General features: G+C 37.5%; 1 protein-coding gene across 16 annotated transcripts in view; it reads right to left on the bottom strand.

Moving 5' to 3' along the window:
* Positions 1–12,470, bottom strand: part of KIF1B (kinesin family member 1B) — a 93,469-nt gene that overhangs the window by 57,785 nt on the left and 23,214 nt on the right. For 5 of the 16 annotated variants that reach the window (XM_074560681.1, XM_074560691.1, XM_074560687.1 and 2 more), the window contains exons 4-14: positions 11,185–11,364; positions 9,025–9,090; positions 7,140–7,318; positions 6,293–6,404; positions 5,840–5,917; positions 5,541–5,606; positions 4,766–4,783; positions 3,187–3,262; positions 2,830–2,908; positions 2,168–2,310; positions 958–999 (exon numbers count right to left, since the gene is read on the bottom strand). In XM_074560681.1, the coding sequence (XP_074416782.1) occupies positions 958–999; positions 2,168–2,310; positions 2,830–2,908; positions 3,187–3,262; positions 4,766–4,783; positions 5,541–5,606; positions 5,840–5,917; positions 6,293–6,404; positions 7,140–7,318; positions 9,025–9,090; positions 11,185–11,364 (1,039 nt within the window). The remainder of the gene's footprint in view (positions 1–957; positions 1,000–2,167; positions 2,311–2,829; positions 2,909–3,186; positions 3,263–4,765; positions 4,784–5,540; positions 5,607–5,839; positions 5,918–6,292; positions 6,405–7,139; positions 7,319–9,024; positions 9,091–11,184; positions 11,365–12,470) is intronic. The other 11 variants (XM_074560683.1, XM_074560688.1, XM_074560693.1 and 8 more) reach the window with 3 other exon arrangements.

The following is a 12,470-nucleotide window of genomic DNA, read 5'->3' as shown; positions in this document are numbered from 1 at the left end:
AGCTTTCACAGTTGCTGTAATCACAGAGAACCAAACCCTCAACATCATGCACGCGTCTCCTGGAGCCTGCAGCTTTCACACAGATGACATATGCACACGCTGGAAGCAGCATCAGAACGTCAGACAAGGCCAGGATGAGTCTTTACACCACCAGTAGCTTTAGTCTTAGGAAATTTCAGACAGATCTCTTCCAGGTGATATTGTTTGAGTGGGGGTGAAGAAGACTGACTGAAAGAGTTTAAAAAGTGTACCAACCCAAAATTTACACAGAATACATTTCTCTTGCAATGGACTACATATTTCCCTTTCATAGAAGCAAAAAGTAGAACAGAAATAAAATGCTGTTTTGCTGACTGTTTTTAACCCTATTAAGTTAATCATCTGCAACCAAGTACCTGAGCTCAAATAAGAGACCTTCATCAGTATAAGATGTCCAACTTTTTTTTTTTTTTTAAAAAAAGAGACTATACAAAATAAATAAATCTAAGTCTCCAGGAGGAACTGATAACATTTCATCCTGAGTTAAACAATTGACACATTTAAAACGAATACTTCTAGGTGGAAGAGATGTTAAAAAGCCAGGAAGGTAGGTGAGCAGAAGCTGTTTCAACTGAGTAACTTGAGAAAGATTCGAGAAAAAGATTTTCTATTTCAAATCTAAACTGCTGGCTGTCATGAAAGAGACTAAAGAATTACCACTCTCCCTTCTATATTCTGCCAGAAAGCAAGCAATGAACAGATGACATGTTACATTTTAAACTTTGCACTTCTTTTTTTTTTTTTTGACTGTGGACTCAATCTAAGAAATGCTAGTTAAGCTAGTTTCCACAAAACTGCATCGCATTCCACAGTGAGTGTTCTGTCTGGGATTTCCCTGTGAGAAATGCTGGCATGCAAAGCTCAGTTAAAAGCTGACCCAGAGAAAGCAGGTTAAAAAGAGAACCACACAATACACACATTTGCCTCCACTTCCAGAGTATTCATCTCCCATTGGATCAACTGAAAGGAAGCAGGAGGGAAAATACAAGAAGGATCAAAATTGAAGGTTCACCACTGACACAGGAAGGGAAGAGAACACTACTTCATGTTTAAAAAAAACCAAAACACAATTTTCAGTAACCCCATTTTTTCAGTTTTGACTTAGAATCAAAAAAAACACAGACTGTACCAAGCATGAAAACACCTGCATTTCATTGTCTTCTGGCCCCATTCTCTTGAAAACAAGCAAACAAAAGCTAAATACACATTACACATCTTTAAGCAGCCTGTGACTAAGTCAGGACTTCTGCTTCACCGACAAATAAGCTCTGACAAATCAGAAACTGATGCAACATTCACTTTTTTTTTTTAGGTCAAAGAATGTTTTAATCCACTGGAATACATTTTGTGTTTTTATGGGCATCTACATCACTAGAAATTAAAATCACTGTTCATATTATAGAAGAATGTAGCAGCTAAAATTGTAGTTTATTTGCCTTGTTTGGAATGAGGACAAGGAAATAACTCAGGCACAAGTGTGTTCTGGTGCTTTAAGAGGCTGTTGGCAAAGCAAATCAGGACAATACTGCTCTGCCAACCTAACTCAAAATCTCGCCCCAGAAGAATTCATTATTTATTCACAAGCAGCTGTTTCATAGCTAGTTATTTTGAGATGACAAATGGTTTGTCACTCAGGGCATTGTCTAACAAGAATTAGCCATCGTTTTCTTTTCTCAGCAAGGATGGCACTGAAGTCAGGTATCAACTAATAACCTAAACCCTTTAAGGAGGAATAAAAAAATGCTTTCTTTCTCAGTATGAAATTAAGTTTCTATATTTCAGTTCTCCTCTTTTTATTGGCAGCCAGACAAAAAGCCCTCCATAACTCACCAGGGCAACTCCTGAACGTGTAATTCTATTTCACAAAATCATTTCTACAGTAATGGGAAACTCAGTCTCCGTGTTCTTCCTTGAGAGTTTGAAGGTGACCTGTCAATGCTACAGACAATCCTAGGATGGGTTGCTTAAAGACAGAAGAGGTTACCACTTCTGAAACCACGTTCAAAATTAATATCAGCACCTACATTTAACTTCTGTGTTTTAAATTCCATTCTCTCACAGGCCCAGCTCTCCCTCCTCCGCAAGAGAGACCAACCTCAAGACGGTAAGGTCTGTTTAATCCACTTACTGTCAATAATATCTCCCAGCCCTTGGGCACGCAGGAGATCCTTAAGCCTTGTCACCTCCTCCTTCAGCTCACGCACCAGCTTGGCATTGGGATCCTCATTGATAACAGCATTGCATTTAATCTGTTTTGCACGATCAGCATATCTGGAACCAGACCAAAACAATGAAACCTTACAATGAAACAGGAATGCAGCAATACAGGAGACATTTAGCTTGCAGCTGTATGTCAGAAGAGAACGCTGGATTATATTCAATCGTGCATTTGAATTCACATTTAATACAAGATACTGCTGCAAAAAAGACAAGTCCTATTCAAGATGGATTAATACGTACAACAGACAACATGGTTTTTTTCTTTATTCAGTGCTTTGAAGTCTCAGCTTGACTAATATGCTCAATTTTAGGGACCACACTGGAGAAGAACAAACAAACACAAGAAGAGGAGTTTGTTTCTTCAAGTTAGGAGTGGGCAGTAAATCCCTAGCTCCCTATTCACATACAATAGATTGGTTTTCCTCTTTCAGGGTAATTGAGTTCTTGCCAATATAGAGTCTTCTTCTCCACAGATTTTCTCGAAGTACAACGACCCAAAGGTATGAAGGACAGAAAGTGGCCATGAGAGCTAACAGCTACCCATATCCATCTCCGATAAAAAGAAAGTACCTTAAAGTGCTCAAAGTTTCATCATAGTTTATGTCTGCCGGACTCAAAGCAGCAACCATTGCAGTTCTGGAGTTACCACCTATAACAAACAGGCAAGATTTTAGATGAAACTACAGTGCACAATCTAGGCAATAGTTACCTACTAAATATCAGTATTTTCAATAAATTATAGAATTCAACCATATTCTACATTACTAAGGAACATACAAAATAATAGGAAAGAGAACTGTAACTTAAACAAAAGGTGGAACTGCATGACTCAGATCTGACTACTAAAAATATTTAATTTCATACTCAATACAAATTTAAGTGAGTTAAAATCAGTCAGAAAACTCAGCAAGAATCAATCAGCCATACCTAGATTTTCTCGAAGAAGCCACGTTAGTACAGAATCCCTGTACGGTATAAAGTCTGTCTTCTTCTTTTTTTTACTCTACAAAGAAAGAGCACAATACTGAAAAATAGACACCGAATGGAAAATTAATATTTAAGACACAAAAATCATAGTATAACTATTAAAAGAACCATGACAGCATACCCATATGCTATCTAAACAGAAGAGTGGTCCATCCTCAGTTGCACAAGTAATTACTGAGTTTGATATCCGATAACATGCAATATATTCAGACATCTAAACAGATAAAGATAAGCGGTTCAGGGAATTCCCCTGATGCACTACCATCAGAAAGGTTTTTCTGTGTATGAGGAATATCTTCCTGACATTTAATTTCTGTGTTCTAACACCATTCCAAGAGAATTTAAGCTGTAAGGTTTACTCATTCAGGGGAAGATTCGCTTTTCCTTTGGTAAAAACGTTATGGCTTTTTAGAGCAGTCAAAAGTCTATTACAGGAGATTGCACAGCTACAGAGATGCAGGTGCACAAGTGAAAGGACAACTACCCAATCTTCCCATGTTTCTGTAAGCAGTTATCAGGAAACGTGGGGTCAGAAAAGATTAAAGTATTTGGACATTGAAATTAGAAGTGTAAGTAGAAAGGAGTTGGTTTGGACTTTTTTTGTGGTTTTATTTTGGTTAAAAAAAAAAAAAAGACAAAAACTTCATAAACACTACTCAAACCAAAGAACAAAGCCACAAAACAGGTGCCCATGTGTGCAGGTACTTTGTCCCAAAATTGGAGTGACGAATGTAGATCCTCCACACAAGAGAAGAGGGCCTTCTCTGCACCTTTGGCAGACTTCCCTCCACATTTTATTGTAAAGGCTTTCCCTAGCTGCTTTACTTGGTCTAAAAGAAATAATGATTAACCACTAAAGCTCTATAACGGAATGTGAATCTCTTGTCATCCATTACTTAAACAAATAGTAGGCAAACATCTTACTTCAAGAGATGCCAAAAGTTTAATTCCACACATTTAACACAGGATATGGCTTTGCAGTAGAATGCCTGATTATAATTTGTGATAAACTCCTCTTAAAACTCAAAAGGTGCTTAAAATGTGAATGTTAGTCTTGCAATAGTTCTGTTGTCCCTTGCCAAAGGTGAGTAACCTTACAATGGACAAGTAAAAGTACGATGGGCAGGTAGGCACCAGATGCTAAAGCTGAAAACTGGAATTGACTATCATCTACGATCCTTCATATGAGGTAACAAGCATGAAGACAAAGGCAAAGTTATCCATACTAAAAGTAAATATTCCCAAGGTAAGTCACCAAATCAGGAGCAGGACTGTAGTAAAAGAATATTCCTAAATACATACTTAAATGTACACTTTTCATTAATTTATCCCCTATCTTAGAACATTTTTATATTTTAGAACTGATAATTCTCAGGCTTCATGACTATAATTTATAGTCACAGGAATTTCTCAAAGATCCGACATAAAAGATCCCTGCTCTTTGATTCCAAATTGAAGAGAATAAAATCTTGCACTTAAGCAAAAAATACAACATCCACTACTACTCAGACCACCATACCTTGCTGGTGCAGTTATCCTAAGTTGAAAGCATTAAAGAAAGAGGAAGAAGATACAAGATGAGTTTCTTAACAGAGCTTTATATAAAATTTCCCTGTTGCTTGGATAGTATTTTCTTTTCTTGAAAAGCCCAATGAATGAGAACAGTTTTCATTAAAAAAAAAAAATCTAAAAAGCACTTAAGTATGCTCAACCTGCCCAGGCTGCTGAGAATTCACTTTTAAAAGGAACAGCAATAATTCACTTGTGTTTCGTTCGTTTGTTTGTTTTTTAAAAAAGTAGTTGAGTATAAAAGACAAAGTACTTTCCTAAACCTACAACATTACGCTCACTCAACTCAACACATTATTAAGTCTTGCCATTGCAAAAAAAGCCAGTGATAATCAAATTATTACACTGGTATTTCTAAAATTTTTAACACCAAAGCTGCAGTTAGTTTTCTAAAATTATTCTTTCAAAAAAAAAAAAATTACTGCTCCGCAGAACTAATAGCTTGCTACATGTACATGTCTTCTACACAGGCTTCTTCTACAAGGCCTCTTCTCAGCTAAGTAAACCAATGCTTCAGTCTATCAATAAATAAAGTTACTACCAGCCTGTATGACATTCACAGAGCGCTATCAACACCATTCATCTATCAAAATACACACAGCTAATTTGGCTGAGAATGCCAGGCCAAGAGCAGTGAATGATTCTGCTGGACTCCATGGTTTTCACCGCCGCAGTTTTTACGAGCTATGGAAAGGTTGTTGCAGGTACGTAAATGCTGTACTTACCACTTCAGCCAATGCTGAAATCACTTTGCCCAGAGTTGTGAGAGACTTGTTTATATTTGCTCCTTCCTGAGAAAACAGAATCCAGTATTATATAGTAATTAAAGTTCAACCATGAACCTCGGTAGACTGGCAGGTGGGGGTGGGGGGGAAATCTTCAGTTTTGCAACTCTTTTTTCCATACTTATCATAGCAATCATTTCTTTTCCTTATTATTTGTCAAGCAAAGACTTCACATGATGCTTGTATGATGCTTGTGCACCCACTTCCCTTTCTTTACCCATATATCAATGGCCCAATACCTTTAATCGGGTTCCTTTGGCACCAGTTGAATCAGCTCGCTCACTCCCAGCTAGATCCACAAGGCTAATCTTGCTGACCTGAAGAGAGAATGCCCATTAACAACGAGAATTAATTCATGGTGAACTAGAGTAAGAGCAAAACTTCAAAGAATTCTATGGCATGAGAGCTCTACTATCTAAAAATATCACCGTAGCATGCTTAAAACCACAGTCAAAGTTTTCACAAGCAATTAGCTTAATGCTGTTATCTTATGGATAAGAAGTGTCTAGGATGATGCTCTCAAACAAAATCCCGTAAGAAATACGAGGGCTCTGTCAAGGCATACAGCAAGTTCACCCTTAAACAAAACACCAGAAAAAACCAGCTCATTCTTATTTTCTCTACTGCCAATAAGTCACTGCAGGGGAAGATTTGTGAAAGAGCAGTCAGAAAGCCGCTTATCAGTAACATACCTTCTCTGTGGAAAGATCAGTTTCTGTGTCATGTTTTTTCTGAGTAAAGACAATTGTAAACACAGCATGAGAGCGGCTGCTGGTTTCATTCATGTTGGTAGCTGCCACAGTCCTATAATATGAACAGATATAGACACGTTTAGAAAAGAGTAGCCTCTGAGCTGCAGGTACAGCTACCTGCATGGCTGAATGCAGCTGTTGAGGGATGAGACCAAGAGGATGCACAGTTGTTGTTCTGCCCTGTAACCAAGACCAAGCCACACAGAATACCATTAACAAACCCTTTGATTTTCCACTCCTGAATTACTCCCCTCTTCATCACAGTTTAAACAGCGCTTCCTCAATCTGTATACTCAGTGATCTACCTTACTCTCAAACACCCAAGAAAACACAAGCAGCATTTATGTCAGTCTTTCCCACACATTGTCAGATGGAGCCTACAGCTGACATGAGAACAGCTGCTAATGAACCAGAACCTAAAGCTAGAAGCCAACTTTAGTCCTGACCACTTTAATGAATGAAAGAGGAGACTGTGTTCACGTGTTTATTTATACCAATATAGTGATATAGTACACAACAAAGGCAGAACTAAAAGCCAGTATAATTATTTAAATACTTAATCTCAAGGCTTTACAATTGCTATACAGCGATTTGCAGCACTGTTTCAGCACACAAATCAATTTCAGCCTTTTAACAGCATTGATCTGTGTATATTTCAACAATAATCCTCATGTGGCATGAGTTTTTTAAAAAGTGCTAATGCATCACAGGAGATGTCTTAAATTTGCTGCTATATGCCATATATCCCCACAGAGATAAAAATATATAATGCGCTACCATCACTAACCTGGCTTTGTTCCCAGCATCCATGAGGTCTGCAATGTCCGTATAAGATGTGACTGCTAATTTGGACAGATCTTCCACATATGGTCCAAGCAGAGGATGTTCTCGCACCCGCAAATTCCCTTTGTTCTTCGGGTTCAACAAGTCTCTGACTCTCTCACAGTAAATCTCCATGTAACTCACCTGAAAACAGGAATTTGCATGGACAATTTAGTGTTTCTTATGGCTTCCTCTGCAAGCAGCTCTGCAGCATTTCAGAGTGCCACTGGCAAAAACTCCCCCAGTCCACTACAGGAAAGCTGTAGGTGGGTGTCAGTTCACGTAACAGCTTGAGACAGTGGCAGAGGGAAGAAGAGTCTCTAGTCTCACGCATCAGATCTCCAGCACAAGCTGCAGGCCTTGCATCCGTGTATAGATCCCTCGATCATTTCAAAAAACATTGGTGTTTAATTAAAAATTATACACTTGAGTTCACAATCATCTTAACAGCTTTAATATGGCACAGCAGCAAAACTATCTAAAGAGGCAAACAAGACAGATGGTAAAAGGAATCTGCTTACAAGAAATCTCTCTTATGAACTTCCAAAGTAAACTTAAGAAGGGAAAAAAATAATTTCTTTTTATGGAGAAGCAACTTTCAATTCTAAGCTGTACCCACTTTCTGCTATATTCCCAAGTCATCAGTACAATTATTCAAACTACAGTAATCTTAAATCTGCACCCTCTGAAATAAATTATAAAGCTAAGATTATTTTTAAATGTATTGTTTAATTTTTACGTTTCTCATGGCACAAGGCTTATCCCAGTCCAACAGGTACTTAGCAGCTGCAGCAGTCAAGATATTAAATATTAAGAGAGACAGTAAGTTATTCACTTTCATTCTGTGGAAATATTACAGATATAAGCAGCAGTTTTAGAAATTTAGAGACTGAAGATCTCTTTTTGTATAAGTGCAATTCAGAAAAATTAATTCTATATCCAAAACACTATTTATACATTTTCATCACTATTTCTGACTGGCTGTCTCCATTCACTGCTTATTTGTGAGATGTTCAATTCTTTTGCATTTCCATTATAAGAGAGACTATTTCTATCTCTCTCACATGCACGAATCTATGCTTGGAGACAAAACTGGAATCATAAACAAGTACAAAATAGAAAAAAAAAAATCATGAAAATTTGGGAATCTTCTCATTGACAAATCCTAAACACAATACTCCTGTGCTTGAGGGGAAAAAAAACAGTGAAAGAAAGAAAATACTGTTTCTGCAAAGCGACTGCTTTTATTTTTATTTTGGAGCAGAGCAGGGCAGGGCAGGGAGACAAGACAAAAAAAAGAAATGGTGTAATATGAGAGCACATGAAAACCACTTTCTAAACACAAACCAACCTAAGTAAGGATAATAATTCAGAAAAATTAAGTACTGACAAATTTCTTATATATGCATGGCTTGAACAATTTTTTATGTAAATCACCCCTACTAACAGAGGTCAGGGAAGGCTGCATGACTAAGCTATTCTAGACAAGTCCTGTAGAGAAACAGGGTATAAATTATGACTACAGTAACTGACAAGAAACAGGTAGTCTTCCATCCAGCAGTCAAAAATAAAATAAAATCTGTAAAAGCCTCTTTAGGTTTTTCAGCCCATCATTTCTTTCAGAATTGCTACAGAGGTAAAGGTATACTAATTTTCTGGTGGGGAAAAAAAAAAAGTCACAGAAAGGTTTTATTTACTTTTGCCTCAAACATGAAATAGAGAAAAGACAAAAAGCTTTAAAAAAAAAAAAAATCGAGAATGAGCATCTTACTGCAACATCACTAACACAGCACCTAAGCTCAGTTTGATGTCCAGCACACAGATATTCTTTGATCCCTCACTAAACTCACCTCTACAGAATATGACATTTCTTCATTGCTGTTGTCATTGATTTTCTCAAACAGTTCTTCACACAGCTGGAAAGAGATTAAACCCGAGTCAGAAATTAGTCTTTACTGAGTAGTGACAAGTAATGACTATGACGTGTCATTAAGTTGGCTTTTGAGCAAGGGCAGGGGAAGAAAAAGAACCTATTACATCGACCACATACAGCCTCACTGGGAAGACACTTAATCTCAATTCCACATCGCTATCATCCAACCTTATTTTATACAATATCTCAGCAATGGTTCTAGGTTTAACCAATATTATTTTTCCGTACTATAAAATTAGAAAAAGCCCATAGTAACTGAAATTGGAAGTAATAATTTTAGAAAGGAAGGATTAAAATCCTTAATCCTCTCCTAGTCTCATTAAAACAATAGTTTCTTTATTTGGTTTGCTGAAGTTCCAGGTTCAGATTTCAATCAATAGGCAGCAATTATTTCAAAGTTTGTTAACAGTATCTTCATATGAAGGATACTTAAACTATCAGCAGTCTACTGCTTCAAGGGTGCTTGTCTACCAGTAACTGAAATGAGAGGCCTAAAATTAAGGTAATAAAGGAAGAAGAAACGAACAGTGGGCAAGCCATGGATACGTATTTGGAGATTACAAAGCATGGGCACAGAGAGGAATAAGAGTAAAAAGAGGTTTCTGGAACAGATATCTACAAGCAACTGTATGGAAAATAAACAGATTATGAAGAATACAGATAATTTTGAAGTAAACACTCTGAAGTATTCAGTCAACACGTGGTTAAAGTATCATAAAGTTTCACCCTAGGGACTGGCAGACAGGGAATTTTGCCTGCACGTAAGAATTTAATGTCAACAACCTATATTACTTGGAACATGACTGTGCTGTATCTTTTGTGTGTGTGACAAGAAAGAGAACAGATTCAACAAGGTCTCCCTGAACAGATAATTCATTTTGTACCTTTATGAGAAGGCCTCCCAGTGAAATTGGAGGGAAGTTATTTTGTTTTATAACCGTAGGAGATAACAGGAGCATTATTAAATCTACAAGAACATTATTAAGTTGGGGTTTTTTAGAGCAACGTTTAATTTGTACGTATCTGAGGTTTCAGAAGAGCAAACAGGAGTATCAAGATTATAACAAAAAATTTCAGCACAAAAGTGTTGTCATGGATTTTCAACTCATTTGACCTGTTACACTATCACTTTATGTTACTGTATTAAAAACAAAATGCTTACATATAACAATTCTGTTCTTCATCACATTAGCTCTTTCAACATTATTTTAAGTTAAACACCAGAGCACTTGCAACCTATTTCAGCACATATACCCATGCCATTAACAGAGAACAACGCTCTGTGTCATCTATTTCACACCTGTGGCACAGGGCCAATATCTACTGCAAACCAGCAGCAGAATGAGGACTCAAGCTGTTCAGCATATTTATTTATTAAAACTGAAACCCAACCTCAGATTTCTATTTTGGGAATGGAGGAACGCACTGTCTTCCAAGAAACTTGGTCCACTGTCAGCGCCTACACACTGAGGAAGGCCTGGACTTGGAGCAAGTGCCACACAACCAACAGCTACAGAATGCTAAATTCACGATGACGGCATAAATTGTTGCCAGCCAAAACTGCTCATAGGGATATCTCAACTTCTTCAAATTTCAGAGGGAATGTAGCACTGGGCTGTGCTCAGTTGCCCTAAATATTTTTTCCCCGATATTCTGATACACTTAATTTCTTACCAAGATATATTATTCAGTTTTTAGCTTTGGGAAACTTGTTTCCACAAAAATTTTCTGGCATGTTCGTCAGTAATACCACCTTTTGAATTCCTCCTGAACACAAAGTGCTTAAGTGCTGTCCTAGCTAAAGTCAGAGAAAACAAGACATCTAGATTTACTAGTCTGTTGGGGAAGTAGAGAAATAGGATGTAGGAAAAAATATACAGAGTGTATAGTACAACTTAAAAAAAGCAACAGAGGGAAAATTACTTATAATGCTCTTTTTCCCCAGTAGATTTCTCTCACTTCAGAAGTAAGCTGTGATTCTCTGTTAACTGTTACTACTATATAAAAAGAGCATATCAGCAAGTGTGTGTCTGCACATGCTGTAAAAAACAACTCCCTTTTCTGGGTTCTGCCCTACCTGGGGGATTATGCCTGCTTGGCTCTCCTCCTGCTTGCCCATCATTGTGTAGGATTTTCCAGCTCCAGTTTGTCCATAGGCAAAAATGCATACATTGTAGCCCTCAAAGGCATGCAGCAACATCTCCTTCCCAATATCATTGTACACACGGCTCTGAGATGCAAAGCAGGGATCTTCAGGCTGAAAAGACATGAAAACAGAATAAATACAGTCTTATCCTATCATTCAAGTAACATTTCATAAAACAGCAGGTTTTTTTCTACTTCTATTTTGAGGGTCAATCCCTTAGGAAGAGGCAAACGTAGTACATTTTTACACACAGCTTTTTCCCAAGGCAGCACCAGCTGGAGAATGATGATGACAGCCCTTGCAGGACCGCAAGGGGAAATACTCTGCACAAAGAAAACCAGCCAATTCTGTTCTGTGAACAGTGTTACACTACTGGAAAAGTTTTGTGCAAGATCACTGACAAACGAGATCCGGAGTGTTTCGGAGCAGGCAAGTGAGGGGAGAAATAGTTCAGAGAGTCAATACAAGTGAATAAAGAACTGGCAGCTACAAAAATCCACAAAGACTGGTCTCAACAAGGGCTCTGAAGGGCAGCAGGGGGAAAAGAGAAGCAAAAGTTGCTTAGGTTTATTTTGTTGTGTTTTTTTAAGGTTAAAAGAGTGTAAACAAATTATTAACCAAGTTTTCCTTGTAGCTGTCTGATTCCACTGTCTAATCTAATCCAGGTTTCTATTTACCACCTCACTGATGACTACAAAATCCCTACGTCAAGAAATATTTCAAATTAGGAAGTAGCTGAACAGGTCAAGGACCCAGTGATAAACAAAAACTCTACTGGCAGATGCATTCAGCGATAGAAATCTGTATGAGGACAACAGCGAGTTATCAGTTTCAAACACTCAACTGAAAACTTTGTTACATTTTGAAAAGAAGCACCACTACACATGTAATGAAAAAAAATAAATCACAAGTTAAAGATGTCAAAAAGAATACACTTGCCAGATCTCAAGGCAAATACAGAACCTGTTCAAAACAAAACTTCATGACTTGAAGAAATTAATTCTCCATTTCTTAAGTAGTGCATTTCAGGCACTGTACTGATCAGACTCCAACAACCAGTCATGAGAGGCAATCCAAGATGCAGCTCTTGGCATGGTACAAAAATACTGACAGAAATCTGGATTCAGTGTATGTGCACTTTTTTCTGATGTCCTCTCTTGATGATTTAGGAAAGTCCTTGGTAAATATACTTGAAAAAATTATCATACTATTGATTA

This window comes from Larus michahellis, chromosome 16 (genome assembly GCF_964199755.1).
Source record: "Larus michahellis chromosome 16, bLarMic1.1, whole genome shotgun sequence".
Classification (NCBI taxonomy): domain Eukaryota; kingdom Metazoa; phylum Chordata; class Aves; order Charadriiformes; family Laridae; genus Larus; species Larus michahellis.
This window is presented reverse-complemented; position numbering and strand designations above follow the sequence as displayed.